The 17,515-nt window shown below is 45.4% G+C and overlaps 1 protein-coding gene across 1 annotated transcript in view; it reads left to right on the top strand.

Moving 5' to 3' along the window:
* SNAP47 (synaptosome associated protein 47) overlaps positions 1-17,515 on the top strand; it is a 69,536-nt gene that overhangs the window by 37,420 nt on the left and 14,601 nt on the right. The window contains exons 3-4 of the mRNA XM_069590479.1: positions 3,950-4,440; positions 10,924-11,048. Coding sequence (XP_069446580.1) covers positions 3,950-4,440; positions 10,924-11,048 — 616 coding nt within the window. The remainder of the gene's footprint in view (positions 1-3,949; positions 4,441-10,923; positions 11,049-17,515) is intronic.

Below are 17,515 nucleotides of genomic sequence, written 5' to 3'. Positions count from 1 at the left end.
ATAGAGGAAAACAACAGAATGGGAAAGACTAGAGATCTCTTCCAAAAAATTGGAGATATCAGGGAACATTTTATGCAGAGATGGATAGGCATGATAAAGGACAGAAACATCAAAGACCTAACAGAAACAGAGGAGATTAAAAAGAAGTAGCAAGAATACACGGAAGAATTATACAAAATAGGTCTTAATAACCTGGATAACCATGGTGTGATCACCCACCTAGAGCCAGACGTCCTGGAGTGTAAAGTCCAGTGGATCTTAGGAGGCATCAGTATGAACAAAGCTAATGGAAGTTGTGAAATTCCAACTGAATTATTTAAAATCCTAAAAGATAGTGCTGTTCAAGTGCTGCACGCAGTATGTCAGCAAATTGGAAATCTCAGCAATGGCCACAGGACTAGAAAATGTTCGTTTTCATGCCAGTCCCAAAAAAGGGTAATGCCAAAGAATGTTCAAACTATACAGTTGTGCTCATTTCACGTGCTAGCAAGGTCATGCTCAAAATCCTTCAAGCTAGCCTTCAACAGTATATGAACTGGGAACTTCCAGATGTATAAGCTGGGTATAGAAAAGGCAGAGGAACCAGAGATCAAATTGCCAACATTTGTTGGATCATAGAGAAAGCAAGGGAATTCCAGGAAAACTTCTGCTTCTGCTTCACTGACGATGCTAAAGCCTTTGTGTGGATGACAACAAACTGTGGAAAACTCTTAAAGAGATGAGAATACCAGGCCACCTGACCTGTCTCCTGAGAAACCTATATGCAGATCAAAAAGCAGTAGTCAGAAGTGGACATGGAACAATAGACTGGTTCGAAATTGGGAAAGGAGTATGTCAAGGCTGTATATTGTCACCCTGCTTATTTAACTTAGATACAGAGTACGTCGTGCAAAATGCCAGAGTGGGATGAATCACAAGCTGGAACCAAGATTGCTGAGAGAATTAGCAACAACCCCAGATAGGCAGATGATTCCACTCTAATGGCAGAAAGTGAAGAGGAACTAAAGAGCCGCTTGATGAGGGTGAAAGAGGAGAGTGAAAAAGCTGGCTTAAAACTCAACATTCAGAAAACTAAGATCATGGCATTTGATCCCATCACTTCATGGCAAATAGAAGGGGAAAAAGTGGAAACAGTAACAGATTTTCTCTTCTTGGGCTCCAAAATCACTGCAGACCATGACTGCAGCCATGAAATTAAGATGCTTGTTCCTTGAAAGGACAGCTGTGACAAACCTAGAGAGTGAAAAGCAGAGACATCACTTTGCCAACAAAGGTCTGTATAGTCAAGGCTACGGTTTTCCCAGTGGACATCCTTGGATGTGAGAGTTGGATCATGAAGGCTGAGCATCGAAGAACTGATTGTTTTTAATTATGGTGCTGGAGGAGACTCTTGTGAGTCCCTTGAACTGCAAGGAGATTGAGTAGTCAATCCTAAAGGAAATAAACTCTGAATATTAATTGGAAGGACTGATGCTGAAGCTGAAGCTCCAATATTTTGGCCACCTGATGTGGAAGAGGCGACTCGTTAGAAAAGATCCTAATGCTCGGAAAGATTGAGGTCAGGAGGAGAAGGGGGCAGCAGAGAAAGAGATGGTTGGATAACATCACCGACTCAATGAACATGAGTTTGAGCAAACTCCAGGAGATAGTGAAGGACAGAGAAGCCTGGGGGTGTGCTGCAGTCCATAGGGTCTCAAAAAGCCGGACGTGACTGAGCAACTGAATTACAACAAGAGGTTTTCAAATATATGCATTGAGAGAGATGAATTTCCCTCTCATGACTGCTCTGTTTACATTCCACTATGTTTTTGTATATCATGTTTTTAGTTTCATTCACTTCAAATATTTTATAGTTTGCTGGTAGGTGGTGTCTGGTCCCAGTACAGTTGACTTTGGGGCCTACCAGCCTTGGACTGCTGTCTGCAAGAGCTGGCAAGTCCCAGTACTTGCTAGTGTGTGAAGCAAGGACTCCTAGGGCTGGTGCCTGCCTGATTGAGTGGAACCTGTTCCCAGTATAGTTGCCTGTAGGGCCTGGGGTCCCAGAGCTGATTGTTATCCGTTGGTGGGTGGTGCCAGATTCTTGTGTGGCTGGCTGCAGCTCTGTTGGTCCAGGACTGGGGTCTCTGCCTGCTGGTTGTCAGGGTCGTGGCTGTGCAGTGTGGGAGGTCCCAGGACTGTTGGCCACCTGCTGGTGGGTGGAGCCATGTTCCAGTGCTGATAGTCTAGACTCCAAAGAAGTACATCCGCTGATGCACTTGCCAGCTTCAGTATCCTCATGATAGACCCTGACCAGCTCCCATAAATGGCTGCCACCAGCATCTGCATCCCCAGAAGTTTTGGTGGCCTCCTACCTCCCTGGCAGGCTTCTCCAAGTGTAACAGGTAGGTCTGATCTAGACTGCTTTGAAATTACTCCCTCTTTGCTTGGTCTCTGAGCATGTGATACTTTGTATCATTTAAGAGAAGCATTTCTCTTTTCCTAAGCAATGGCACCCCCCTCCAGTACTCTTGCCTGGAAAATCCCATGGACAGAGGAACCTGGTGGGCTACAGTCCATGGGGTCGCTAAGAGTTGGACAGGACTGAATGACTTCACTTTCACTTTTCACTTCCATGCATTGGAGAAGGAAATGGCAACCCACTCCAGTGTTCTTGCTGGGAGAATCCCAGGGATGGGGGAGCCTGGTGGGCTGCCGTCTGTGGGGTCGCACAGAGTCGGACACGACTGAAGCGACTTAGCAGCAGCAGTGGGAGGAAGTAAAGGTGTTCATTTTGTGCCATCTTGACCACTCCATTATATAACATGTTCTTTTTTTTTGTTATTGTTTATGTTCTGAATATACTTGAAAGAGTGCTTCCAGCATTTGGAGGCATCAGTTGAGATGGTCGAATAGTATTGTTCAAAATTTCTATATTCTTACTGATTACCTTTGTCTTCTTGCTGTATCAGTTATGGAGAGAAATTTGTTAAAACCTGCAACTACTTTTAGTTTTGTCAGTTTTTGCTTAATGGATTTTGAAGTTCTGTTTTTAGATACATGCATATTTACTGTCATTAAGTCTTTGTTTTTAGACTGACCCTTTTATTACTATGCACTGTCCCTCTTTTCCCAGTAACATTTCTTGCCGTAAAGTTTATTTCTGGCATGCTGTTTTTTACTGTACTTTTCCAGTCCCTTCACTTTCAGTCTGTTGTGTCTTAATATTTCATGTTGCTTCTTGTCGACAGGATGTAGCTGTGTCTTATTTAGACCGACCGTGTGCCTTTTAGTTAGACAATTTAGTCCACTTCCATCTGGTGTGATTACACATATGGTTGTGATAATTCTCCTGTCTCGTTATTTGTTTCCTGTTCGTTTGATCTGTTCTTTTGTTCCTTTGCTTTTCCTTTCTTCCTTCCACTGTTTTCCTTTCTTAATGACTTTTTAGATACATCTCTTGACGTATTAGTGGTTAAGTTAGAGCTGTGTTGTCCAATATGATAGCCACTAATCACATTAAAATTAAGTTTAAAATTCAGTTCATCATTGCTTTGGCTATATTTCAGGTGCCCAGTAGCCACGTGTCTCCATTGCTGGATTAGGAAATACAGATTACTGCAGAAAGTTCTATTAGATAGTTCTCTAAAGGTTATGATCAGGATTTGTTTTGGTCAAACTACCCCAGGTCAAGAGTGAAAAGAGCAGTGTTCTAGTCAGAAGATGTTTTTGTTGTGTATCTACTCCTGGTTATCTATGCACCTGTAGACAAATGTCCCACTGCTCTTAGCCTCAGTTTTCTTTTTTAAAACATGAGGATAATAATTCCTGCTTTTGCTGCTTCTTGGAATGCTTGTGGAAAAGAAAACTATAAAATGGTAACATTCTTTATAAAGGTCAAAGCAATTTTCCAAAAAGAAAAAAAAAATTAATAACTGATTTTCTGCTTTCTGTGTGTTGTTTGCTTTTTTAGGTTGCTGACGGAACTGGAGTCTCCTTCTTGGTGGCCCTTTAGCTCCAAGCTTTGGAAGACGCCATCGGAGACAAAGCCCAAGTGGGACACCTCCATGGCTGATTCCAAAGCTCTCGGAAAAGAAGGGATAGTGATCCAAGTTCCTGCTGTTATTTCCCAAAGAACAGAATCTCATGTTAAACCAGGAAGACTCACCGTCCTTGTTTCTGGGTTGGAAATCTACAACTCAGATTCTTTGCTCATGCACAGATTCGAAAGAGAAGATGTGGATGATATCAGGGTCCACACACCTTATGAAATTAGCATCCGCCAGCGGTTCATTGGGAAGCCAGATATAACTTATCGTTTGATATCTGCCAAGATGCCAGAGGTTATCCCCATTTTGGAAGTACAGTTCAGCGAGAAGATCGAGTTATTAGAAGTTGCCATGATGCTCAGAAGCACTAGAACCTCTTCCCTAGCAGAGAAAAGCTACTCAGTCTGGCAAGCAGGTGAGTGATCATCAAAACAGTCTGTGCACAAAACCTGTAAAGTCACAGTCACACTCAGCCCACCCATGGTGCATACTGACCACGATGCATCACACAGCAACTGCTGGTTTCAGCTCACTAGCGACTGCCCATTTGCTTGCAAATAAAAATATTTTCAGACCATTTTTCTTGGTATTTACCCTCTGAATATCAGATCACTCAATTTTATCATTTCCTTTAGAGGTGTGGTTTCCAAGCAGGTCAGAAAGGTTTTGGTGACACTTTCAGAAGAAGGAAAGCTCCCAAGTTAGATGTTTTCACCTCTTTCCTCTGTTTGATTTGCGAACCAACACTTTAGGGTCTTAGCTAGCATCATCTCCACCTGCTCTGGTGTGTCTCCACCCGGACCCCACATCACTCTTGGTTTTCTTGGCACTTAGTTGAGGTCTTCCAAGCCCACCTTCCAGATGTGTGTTTGGATGTCAGAATTTCTGATACCTATGCAGCATAGTTTTTGTGTGATTTTTAGCGTCTACAAAGATTGTGGGAAACCTTTGCTTTTCTTGGCAGTGTGGCTTCAGTATCCTCTTGCAGGTCTCTGTGGGGTGTGGAGGGTATAGCTGAGTCTTGCCCCAGGGTCTAGTGTGGATGGCAGGACATGTGGATGGGAGGGTGTCCAGTGGTATCTTGATGGCATTTTTATTTTTTCGATTGTGAGATGAAATGTCAGACACCTTTTAGTTGCTTTTTGGCCTCGCAGATTTCTCTCTGTGGGCTGCTCGTTCTGTTTGTTTTTGTTTTCTGCTAGGCTTTTTTCTCTCTCTGATATAATTACAGGGGCTCATCACTCATTCTAGATAGTCATCCCTCGTTGATTTAGAAACGACAGATACGCCTCCCAGACTGTCAGCCTCCATTACAGAAACCTCTAATCTTGCTATAGTCAGATCCACCACTTTTCCCCATAAGTTTATGTTTGAGCCCTGCTTAAGAAATCCAAAAGTCATAAAATATTCTTCTATTTTCTAATACTAACATTACAGGTGACATTGCTTCCTTGTTATAGTGATTTTTCTAATAAGTAATAATCTTTTCTTATTAACTTCAGTTGTTAGAGTTTGTTTGTAAGAGGTATGTTTGTTACTATTCCAGTTCCTTTCACTTCCTTTTCCTCTTAAGTGATTGATTTCAGTATGTAATCTGTTTACATAAAAGGGCCTAAAAGGGTAGATTGTATCGGCCAACATCAGATCCTGAGCAGAAAGACCCTTCAGGAAAGGCCATCTGCAAGCTCAGTCGTCTGGTTAGCTCCTCTGATAACCCAAGTCTTTGAGTCCTCATCACTGCTGTTTTCCCCTGGGGAGCCTCAGCAGGGAGAGGAGGAAGGAAGGCCTGGCTGGTGGGACCAGATGCAGAGCACTGTGGGCTACTGGTTTTAATAGTGCCGTTGAAGAATCCATCTATACCAGGTGTGATGCCAGGTACCTGTAGTCCTGAAAACCATCCTTCTTGTCATGGAGCTCTACTGCATTCAATTCATTGTTAGGCATGGTGGTGTCAGAGAGAGAACGTGGCACAGAATGTTACAAATGAGAGGGCAGGCGGGAGCCTGTCTTGTGTGGCACAGAACGTCATACTGTGCGAGTGAGAAGAGGGCAAGCTTGCTGGGCCTTGCTGTCACGGAGGACAGACCCCGAGGAAGATGGGATGATAAGCTCTGGCTCTTAAGCATACAGGTGGCAGATGGGGCTAGAGAGCAGCAGGGAGTGAGCGCCAGGGACTGTGCAGCTGTGATCAGCCTTCAGGAGGCTAAGCGACTGCAGATTTGCAGGGCCGCCCATCTGGAAGGGGAACGGGGACCTCTTGCTCACAAACTGAGGCTGCGAGCAGAGAGAATGTCTTTCTTCTCAAGGAAGCTGCAGATATTATGCCTTTAAGGTTTTTCAGCTGAATGAGCCAGGCCCACCAGATTGCCCACCAGGATAGACCCCCTCCCCTAAAGTTAACTGACTGAGAGCTTTCCCCACATCTACAAACACCTTCCCAGCAACAGCTTGACTAGGGTTGGACTGACTAACTGGGGACTATGGCCTCACCCATCCCAGTAACGGATTGTATATATATGGAATGAGCTGAGCCACATCCACCGTGACAGATTGGTTTTCATTTCAGTGCTAACTTTAGCTTCTGAGTGGGATCCCTACAATGTGTCTGAGTCTGGACTGAGCGTGAAGTGCCATCCTCCCCTTGTGAAGCTGCTTTGCCCAGCAAGGCAGGTGTACCTTACAGCTGTGGATTTGGAGGAAGGCAGGGGATGAGGAGTTACATTTGGAAGAAGCCAGCATGCGGAGTTCAGTGAGCAAGCGATATCTCATTTGCTTGGAACTTCACGGAGGTCTTGTCGAGCCCAGGATGAGAACTTACTTCTCACTGTTACCCTTCTTGGTGTTGCACCCGTCAGCACCTCTGTTTTTACTGTTCTGTATGGGAAACAGCAGGAACAGTGGAGATAGAAACCATGACTTCGACATCTCAGGAACGTCTCTCTGTCTCCTCAGTGAGCTATTTTAGTACAATGTGTGGCCAGAAGGTGGCGGTCTAGTAACAGTGGACCAGTGTTTGTTAAGAACCAGAGTCCAGAAGAACTTTCCAGAGACCTTTGTTGTAATGCATAGTGTAGACAGATTGAGAGCCTAGGTGGCCCGGCTGCGACTGGGGGAGGAGGAGAGTCTCCCGGGCTTCAAGGGCTGGAAACGATGCAGGTGGGAAGATTCCACCTTAGGAAAGAGGAGTTGCAAATTGCTGTTTGCTTGCACAGTATCTTTAAAATAATCTTTTAAAGTTTAGAATAGTTTCAGACTTGAGAAAAGTTGTGAGGAGAGCACAGAGTACCTGCGTCTCCTACACCCAATTCCCCTGTTGCTATCTTACGTTAGTACTGTTCATTGTCTGAAGCTGTCTGTATTGATACATCTTTCCTCACTAAATTCCCTGATTTATCCAGATTTCCTAAAGTTCTACTGTTCCAGAATCCTATCCAGGATCCCACATGATATTTTGGAGTCTCATCTTGGGCTCATCTTGACTATTACGGATTCTCAGACTCCCCTTGTTTGATGATCTTGACAGTGGTCAGGTTTGTAGCCTTTTCCCAAACTGGACCTTGTCTCATGTTGTCTCATGACCCACTGGGGTGATGGGTTTGGGGAGGAAGACCACAGAGCTCTTATCATAAGAGCAAGGTCCGTGCATGGCATTCTTAAGGAGTTTTTTGGTCCTGAGTTTTGTTTTTACTGTTTGCTAACTGTTGCCTTCTGAGAGGGGCCTTCTCTGACCATCTAATTTAAGAAGACTGGTTTCCCATTCACTGACCCTGTAGAAATCTTGCTTAGCACATGCATCTCTGTAAAATGGTAAGTAAGCTTCTGGGACATTGAAGTCTCTGCACAGGGCCATTAATGTAGGACCATATTTTGAAGCAGTGGGGTTCTGACCCTGGGACACAGCACCGTGCTTACCGCCAGCAGGGCTCCATGTGGCTTATGGGCCACGGCCGTCAGGGTCTGACCACCGACAGACCCCCACGTGCCCACTAGGACACGAGCACTGTGCTGACTTCAGACAGGCCCTGTGTGGTTATTAGAGCATGATGACTCCTGACTGTCAGCAGGCCCTCAGAGAGCTGCTTGACCCTCAACCCCTTGATCCCTTCCAAGGACCCACAGGTCCAAGCCGTGTGCCATATAATTTTGTAAATTGCAAAGTAAGTTTTTTTAAAATTGTAATTAGTTGAGACTGCTATCTCTCTCCATTTCAGCTTTCTCTCTCTTATACCTCCCGTTACATTGAGGACATGGGGCATTTTGTGTTTTTTTCTGAAAGGGCTTCCTGCTCCAGTTATATAAGCTGCTGGATAGAGTAGGCATTTTCCTGTGTCATCACTGGGGCATTTGGGGCCCAAGGACAGGGAGAAGGGTTTGCTCGTAACCAGACAGACTTGGAGCAGTTTTTCTGCTCGCAGGGCAGGCCCTGATGGTCTTTGCTCTGAACTTGCATTGAGGCGACCAGTTTGTGTCTAATGCACAGAGGTGACTTTTGCGTCTAGTGCTGCCCCTGCCAGCCCGGTCCCTGCTCAGGGCTCCCCCTGATGCCTCCTTGTCCTTAGAAAGTGGGATCATCTGTAAATTCTCATGTAGCTTGAACAGTTTGTGCTTATTTTGTTTAACTATTAATGCTGTTGACTTCTGAAATAAAAACCGTCTTATACTGCATCAAATTAATTTTTTTCAGAAGATATTTCAAAGCATTAAAGTAACTGAGTCAGCAACCCAGGTCTCAGCACACAGTTCTGAGGGTGGCTGAGTTTTGTCCTAGGCGGGACCCTGGTGATGCCACAGCTCATTGTGAGAAACATCTCTGATTAGCATATTCCAGGAAGAAAAGTCCTCAGTTGTGATTTTCTGGTTTTCAGTCCCACTTGTTAAAAATGGAAAAGTAGTATGCTTCTGCCTGTCATGCAGCTGTAGCTGTTGGAATGGAAACCAGGGTGACAGTGAAGGAGCACAGCGCTGGGCGCAAGCGCATGAGTGTGAATCAGACGTGGGCCTTGCTCCCGGAGAACCAGCTGGGGGGAGCCCAGTCCCAGCAGATGCCGAAAGGGACAAATAGCAGTGCAGCACCTAGCGGGCCACTGTCACTGTGTAAGCTGAATTGCGCCACGACAGATGACGGGAGATTGCTGTAATTAATGGAAGGGCTGAGTGGAGAACATGCCTCCAGACTTGGGCCAGGGGACATCTGTCTGCATGGCATGTGCAGTGGGGTGCCTGGTGGGCAGGGCTGGTATGCGGGGTCATGCCAGGGTGGCAGGAACAGGAGTGTGCAGGGTCAGGGAGCAGGCTAGGGAGAAGGGTGTAGGCTGACCGAGGAGTTCGCTTTCACCCGTTAGGCCAGAGAACCACTGTTACATAGACGCATGAAGTGCTCTTGGCCGTCATGTTACCACTGATAACATTTTAAGGTCATGTGCATTAGTTAGCTTTTCCTTTAGGCTGACGATAGTTAGCAGAACACATCCTCTGTTGTCCAGTTTAGCTCTGATGGTGTTCTGTTGCTAATATGTTAGAAAAGTGCTTTTTATTAGGTAACATCTTAGTGACATTTATGTCTTGTAAGACCAACCAACAGTGAGTTGTATGCTGTGGAAAGTTCTCTATTTAATAAGCCCTTAGGAGGATGGAGTAGTGGCACTTTAGAGGTTGTAGAACACGGGTTGTGAAATCAATTTGGTTGATTGCAAGCAGCTTTTATATGAAGAATAGAAAAGCAACGCGAGTGCATGGTATGTACTGAGGTTTTTGTGTTGTGACTCCCAAGGTATATGTGACGGTGTAGCAGTTCTGTGTAGGTTGCACTTCTCACAGGTGTGCACAGTTAAAAGGCAAGCAGTCTCTCATAGGGTCTTCCTTCCCAGGGGAGTGCTCGGGTCTGCAGTGTGGAACCCCTGCCCTTGCCTCCGTGCAGGTTTTGCTTTGCATCAGCTGGTTCCTGAGCTCACTCTATCTGACCGAGACTCTAGTAAATACACTCTCATCCTCATGTCTTCTCTGCTCAGTTAGGGAATTTCAAGGAGTGTTAGTTTCTAAGAGTTTTTTTAAGAAATAAGAATAAGGGGATACTTGTGTACCTGTTGGAGGTGGCTGTTCTTTCCCCCGAGCAGGGACTTGTACAGGTAGCATACCCTAGAGTTACCAGCTGTATTATTCAGGACCAGCAGGAACTGGACCCCAAGATGAATTTCCTTTCCTAACAATGTACTTATCAGCTGCTCTAGGCCACTCTGCCAGAAGGCAGCGCTGCTTACTACCCTGACGGTCCTTGGAAGGAAGTGGGAGTGTCCCATCTCTGCCCTCCCATTCTGCTAAAGCAGAGCAAGCTGCTCAGAGGAGTTGGTCCTGGAATCCAGATGCTGGTTCTCAGACCAATATGCTTTCATCTTTCCACCATCCTAATAAACTGGAGAAGGAAATGGCAACCCACTCCAGTGTTCTTGCCTGGGAAATCCCATGGACAGAGGAGCCTGGTGGGCTACACAGTCCATGGGGTCACAAAAGAGTTGGACACAACTTAGTGACTAAATAATATATACTCCTGGGTAAAAGATCTTTCTTCTCAAAGTCAGTTATAGAACAAGATCCCGAGTATTTACTGTGTTGTACACTCCGATCAGTGTTGGGTAAGGAGGCAGCCCTGGGTTGGGATAGAAGGCAAGGCTCAGGCAGGTCCCACATTCAGTCAGCTAAGCAGAGGCTCAGCCAGGTGAGTTCACCACAACTTACTGCTCTGGCAAGCGCAGAGGCTCTGCACACATAGATGACTGTGAAAACACACTGTCAACCTAAAGAGCTCTGACGGTCTTCAACACCACTTTTTCTAGAGTTCCGAATGTGCTTGTGTTGTTCACACCTTCTGGAAGATGCCTCTGTGTTTGACTTTACATTTCAGCATCTGGACTGATGGACCAAGCCACGCACTGTGAATCCTCCTCAGGGAGCCAGGAAGGGAGGCCACTTCAGCTCCAGACAAGCGAGCCAGTAATTTCTGAGGAAGACACCCAGGAACTGGGACAGGTAACATGCATTCATAGTGTTATATCCTCCCCTGCGGGCAACTTCTCTTTCTTGCCTAAAAACAACTTTCCACTGATTTATGCTTGCCTCTCACCTACACAGAAATGTTGGGATAGCCACCTGATTTGCTCAGCTCCCTGTGGCTCGAAAAAGGAGAATAAAGGCCTTGCCCATTCTGATCCCGTTCATTTTGGGGCGTGCAGATACACATAGCATTCCTGGGCACACAGTAGTCTTGGTTCTTGTGTGTGTGTGTGCACACGTATGCTCTGTGTGTGTGCATGTATGCGTGTGGATACTGTGCACACACATGCAGCACCCGTGTGTGTGCTCTCTGCGTGTGCACTGCCTGGGCATGTATAGTTGAGGGCGCCTGCCCTCAAGTGCTGGACACAGGTTCTTGAGAAGGCTTGCCACTGTTTGTCCAGGAAATTGAAATTTAAGCAATATTTGATAGAAATACTTTCAATTTACCTCCTTATGTTAATGCTGGACAACACAGGGGCCTCTTCTTCCTCCTTTTTTAATAATTATGTAGCAGATACCTAGACATTGTGTCATTTCATTCATAAATATTTCAGTAGCTTTAAAAGAAAGAACTGTTTTAAAAAATCAGCACATATATATGTGTTAGTATACTTATTGGCGTTTTTCTTTCTGGCTTACTTCACTCTGTATAATAGGCTCCAGTTTCATCCACCTCATTAGAACTGATTCAAATGTAAAGCAAAATAAAGTAAAAACAAAAAATCAGCGCAGTACCATACTCACCTTAAAAAAGTGAAAGGTAGACTCCTTGGTGTCATCAGACATCAAGCCAGCGCTCAGGCTTCCCTTAGTTCCCTCACTTAGAAAAATGGGCCACAAGTTTGTTCCCACTGGAATCCTCATAAGGCCCCTGTGTTGCATTTAGTGAAGTGCCTTTAATTCCAACTTTCCTCTGTCATCTCTTCTTTTGCGCTTTATTTGATAAAAAAAAGCTGAATTGTTTCTCTCAAAATTTTGCTACTTGTAAGATATTACTTCCTTGGTCTCCCCACCTCCCAGCAGGTGGTGAGCTGTCTGCTCTCTGCCTTGGCGCTCCTGTAGGTCAGTTTGTAGCTCTAGAGGCTCCATCAGATCCAGGCTCCGTTTTGGAGAGACTATTTTGTTGATGGCACCCCACAAATGTCATCAAAGCCTTGTATGCCTTTTAAACCTGTTTTTAGATAATTTTATTCTGTGTGTCTACATAGGCATAGACTGCTTTAAGCTCAGCTTTTTCCTTTTGGGGGAAAAAAGTGTTCATCTTTTACTGTGGGGTATTTTAAACATACATCATTTGTCACTTTTTCCTTCTGATCTAACTGAATCACTTTTAGTAATGACACGTAGACATGCTGCTTTCTAGCTGCAACTAGCAAAATTTGCAGCTTACTAATCCCTTCTTTGGATAGGCTTATTGACTCCAGAACACTGCAGATCTTGTCTGTCTTGGGACTTGAGAAAGCTTTGTACTGTGAAGGCAAACTTAACCTGTTCTTGTGAAAGTGAATGAGAGTACATATAGGCCTCAGACTGGTAGGATCTGGGTCCCTTCTCTCACTCTCCAACGAAGATGTCTGTGGCTGAGATGAGCTCTCCTGTGTCCCACCGTTGTACTGAGACGAGCAAGAACATGGCTTTTTCATGGGAAATGTAACAATCTTATCTGTTAATTCTACTGGTGGCCATGTAGTTGGAGAGGGCCCTTCCAATTTCAAATAAACAATCTCTGCTGTCATGCCCAGTGTGCCCTTCCCCTAAAAGCTGGATGGATAGAATGGGAGAGATGGAGATGGAGGCACCAACAGCTAAGAGTAGAAGATCCCTCAGTAACCACTGAGGTCACCATTCTTCCCCATGAAAGCTGGTGTCTGTGTGGTTGGTCCTGACTGTCATCAGCAAGTCTCCGTGGGCCCTGTGGCGTCCGTGCTGGGAACAGCAGATGCCGTGGTCATGAATCAGGATGCTGGCTTTGGGGCAGAGGACGTGGTGATCCCTGAGCGGTTGGGCTGGCAGGACCTACCCACAGGAGGGGCGGGACTTTGTGCTGGTTAGCGGTCTCATTCTCCTTCCCTGCAGGGAGAACGTAGTTTCATACGAGGTTGTCTTTTCGAGGTAAAACACATGTTTCATATTTAGAGAAGAATTTTGAGCTGTGTATCTGAAGCTCGGGCATAGGTAGGAATGAGTTAAATTTCTAGGGAAAATGAAAATGCAAGAAAGTCTCCGTCCATTCATCTGTGGTTTCTGCTGCAGATGCTATTAAAGTCATTACGTGAAAATGGATTTTGGTGACTTACAGTGCAGTTGGGGTGCTAGAGAGAAGACGCGCCCTGATTTCCTCAGGGAGCAGCGTGCTCAGCGCAGTGTGCCAGCTCCCTCTGTGCTGGGCCTCTGCAGCAGGCATGTGGGCTACAGTTGGGCCCCATCTGCTGCGTAGCTGTGGCTGTCCACCATCCGCTGTGGGAGGGCACGTGGTGGAGGAGGCCGGGAGAGGAATCAGAGTCCCTCAGAGGGGTTTGGCAGAATCCCGTGAATCATTTCCAATGTCTGATGTGCTAACCTTTCCTGCCTCAGAACTCCTGCTCTTTCGTTACTAACTCTGTGGCTCCCGTGTATTTGATACAGCATTTGGAAGTGATAAGACAAAAACGGCATGGTTCTGTCCTCAGACATTGCACTGTTGTATAAAGTTTCTTCATAACTTTTTAATCTCCACTTCCGTGTCTTGTGCTTGCTGTTTTTTCACCCTTCCTCCGTCTTTCACCAGAGGAGGGATCAGGGTGGAAAGCTGGCCCAGCTCTGGCCTTCCGGTTCATCAGGCTCTTCAGCGTCCCCGGCCGCGGAACAGCAGTGAAGGAGGACTCGCCCTGGGCGCATCGCCATTTCCAGGAAAAAGGGCTGCGCACAGTGTGGGTTCATGGCAAGAGTGGAGGGCATAGTTTTGAACTTTCTGTTTGATTACATTGGGGCATTTAGCTTGCCTACTGTATGTGGTATCTTTATAAACAATAAGTGCAAAACACAAAAATTAAAAATGGAGGTTGATTCATTCAGTCCAGTCAGAAAGTTGGTTTACTGGAAAACTTAGCTCGTCAGCTGGCATGAGGAGAAGAGTTTATTGAAAAGGCAGCCCTGTGGATGCCTGTGCTGGGGAGATGACTGAGGGCCAGGCCTTTTGTCTCTGCGTTGATTAGCCGAGCCAAGTTCCACACGTATCTGCACTGGTAATTCACTGGATCATTCCTGAAATAATTCAAGGCAGGAAGGATGCTGTGGCTCTCTCCTTGCTAACTGTCTTAAGAAACTAGTGTCCTTCTCTCTCTCTATATATATATATATGTTGTGTGTGTGTCTATTTATATTCTTTTTCACATTGTTTTCCATTATGGTTTATTACAAGATAATCTTATTTTCTTTTTCTTTTTTCTTTCTTTTTTGTAGAGATTATAAAATACATTTCGTCTTCAGTAACTCCACCATTCTGGTCTTTTTCCTTGTACTTTTCCCCCAGTTATTTAAATTTGTCCCAATTCATGTCTCCTTTCCTAGTTAGGAAAAAAAAGAATCTTTCATTTCTTGCATAACTGATCTTTAGCCTAAGATAAATGTCTGAATTAGTGGGATTGTATAGCCCTGGCTTCAGTGTATTACTTGTTTATTTGGAGAAGACAACACATCTGGGTTTCCTTGAATAATTGTTAGGACAAAGTCATGAGATAATGAGTGAGGGGTGGTAATCCATGATGCTTCTCATCAGCTGTGGCAGTAGGCTAAACCACACCTCAGAAATGCACATTCTAGAACTGATACTTCTTAGGATGAAGGTGGGAATGGCTAAACTGGTCGGCCTTCAAAAGTAGAAAAGCGGTGGTAATACATTCCACCAGCTATAGGACCACTGGCCAGTGCTGGGAGGGCGTGCCAACACCTTTGTTGGAGTGGGCTCTGTGGAGGGGTCTGGGGAGAGGGAGCTGGACATGTCCACTCAAAGGAGTCTGGATTTTGTCCTATAAGTAACTTGGAATCATTGAAGATTTTTAAATAAGGAGAGACGAGATGGTTTCAGGTTTTTACTCATTCTCCTCAGGTTCTCTTGTTGTTGTCCTCTGCTTTCTTCTGAATCTTTTTCAGACAGTTCATTTCATTGTTAATTATAAGGCACAGTTAGAAGGTTAGTATTTTTATTTATGGTTTTGATACCAATCTGAATATTGGAAATGAAGTAGGCCGTTTATTTAAATATGTGTTACTCTAATTGTGAATTACTAATAAATGTTTCTGACATCATATCCCATGTCATTTCTAAATGTTAAACCATTAAAAGAGGAAGAGGTACCTAGTAGATTTTATTGTCCACATACAGGGGACATTTCAGTGGAAGGTCATGTGGCCTAGGATGAGCCTTGGCCTAGGAAGCTGGCATCCCGGCACTGGCCCCAGCCCTGCCTGTTGTCTCTAGTCCTGGGAAGGCTGCTTCGCTCCCCTGGCCCCAGTCTCCACTTCTGAAAAGCAAAGGCACTGACCTGCAGCGTGTTCCAGTACCTACCATCTAACGCAGAATCTGCCGCAGTGAAAGCAAAGCTGAGCTACAGGAAAACGCCATGCCTTACTTACTCATTTCTGGTTTTCCTGTCTGCTCTGTTGGGTAGCTGGGTCACTGGTAACCGTGAGCGCTGCTTTGACAGACAGGCAGACACGTGGTGCCCCCACTGCCTAGCCCAGCCCTGCTTGCTGTGGTCTCATGTGCCTCCCACTGGCGGCCTCTGTAATTGCCTGGGACAACCAGCTCTTCCCCGCAGCAGCCTCGGGAACCCCCATCGTGCTGGGATGGCCGCCGTTCTAGCAGAGGCCCTTGCTGCTGTCTGCGACAGTGGCTGTTCGTAATGAGAGGGCCGGTCCAAGTGTGTGGCTGTGTGCCCTCTGCAGCTGGCAGAGGAGGCGATGTGGCCTCACTGGCCCTCCTCCACATAGAGGCTGTGGTGTGGGCCTGAGCTGCATGGGGGAGCCGCCTGTCCTTTGGGTCCAGATACCCACGCAGATGAATCTTGGGGATGTATTCTGTACTTTGTATTACCCCTGGGAGCTGTGGATAGGGAAGAAGCTGCCAGATAAGGAACCCTAAGATTTTGTGATTCCAGAATGTACCAGCATCTCAGGGAACAAATTCTAGAGCAGCTGCTTGGTGGTGCAGAAAATAGAACGCCAAGGGGCAAGAAACAGATGGTCAGGCATTTCGTTTTGGAGGATGACTTGTTCACCCTTCAAAACATTTTCCTGTGTTCTTGGTCAGCTTTTGAATGAACTTCAAGTCTTATAATCAAGTGTTTGATTATAATGTTATTGAGTACCTGCCTGTGGAAGGTTATGTATATTATAACCATGTGGTAGAATATGTAGAATAAAATCTTGTCATTTTAACTGTTAAAAATTTTTTTTCTCTGTTTTAAATATATAAATAGTATTAATTACATTCAGAAATGTTTCGCAACCATCACCACTGATGGTTTTATTTCCAGAGCTCTCTTATCACCCCCAACAGAATCTGTTATAGTGAAACAGTAACTCCACATTGCACCTCTCTCCAGTTCCTGGTAATGTCTAATCTTCGCTCTGTCTCTATGAATTTGCCTATTCTAGGACCCTCCAATGGGCTTTCCAGGTGGTGCCGTGGTTAAGAATCCACTTGCCAGTGCAGGAGATGCGGGTTCAATCCCTGGGTGGGGAAGATGCCCTGGAGTGGGAAATGGCAACCCACTCCATATTCTTGCCTGGGAAGTCCCATGACAGAGGAGCCTGACAGGCTACAGTCCATGGGGTTGCAGGGTCAGACCTGACCGAGCCACTGAGTGCAAGCACAGGAGCCTCCTGTAAGGACTGTAATCCTTTAGTTTCGGGCTTTTCCCACTTAGCTTAACAAGGCTGACCCATCTTGTAGCGTGAATCAGTACTTCTTTCCTTCTTATAGGTGAGTAATCTCCTGTTGTCTGGAGGAAACATGCTTTGTGTCGTCTGTTCATCGCTGATGGACACTTGGATTACCTCCAGCCTTTGACCACTGCTGCCATGCCCCTTCACGCACAAGTCTCTGAGTCTGCTTTCGCTCTTTTGTACATATACTTCAGACTAGAATTGCTTGGTTGTAGGATAATTTTATGTTTAGCTTTTCAATTAGCTGCCATATTATTTCCTTGTCGGGGTTATTTTCTTAATTTCTTTTTCAGATTCTTCATTGCTGCTGTACAGAAACACAACTGATTTTTGTGTGTTGACCCTGTAACTTTGCTAAACTTTTTAATTAGCTCTAGCTTTCTTGTGCATTCTTTGAGATAGTCTATGTACAGGATCATGTCATATGAAAATGGGGCTTCGCAGTGGTAAAGAATCTGCCTGTCAAGGCAAGACATGCAAGAAATGTGGGTTGTGAATATCCCCTGGAGTAG

Source organism: Ovis canadensis, chromosome 5 (genome assembly GCF_042477335.2).
Source record: "Ovis canadensis isolate MfBH-ARS-UI-01 breed Bighorn chromosome 5, ARS-UI_OviCan_v2, whole genome shotgun sequence".
In the NCBI taxonomy this organism is placed as follows: domain Eukaryota; kingdom Metazoa; phylum Chordata; class Mammalia; order Artiodactyla; family Bovidae; genus Ovis; species Ovis canadensis.
Note: the sequence above shows the minus strand (reverse complement) of the source record. Positions and strands in the feature narration are given on the sequence as shown.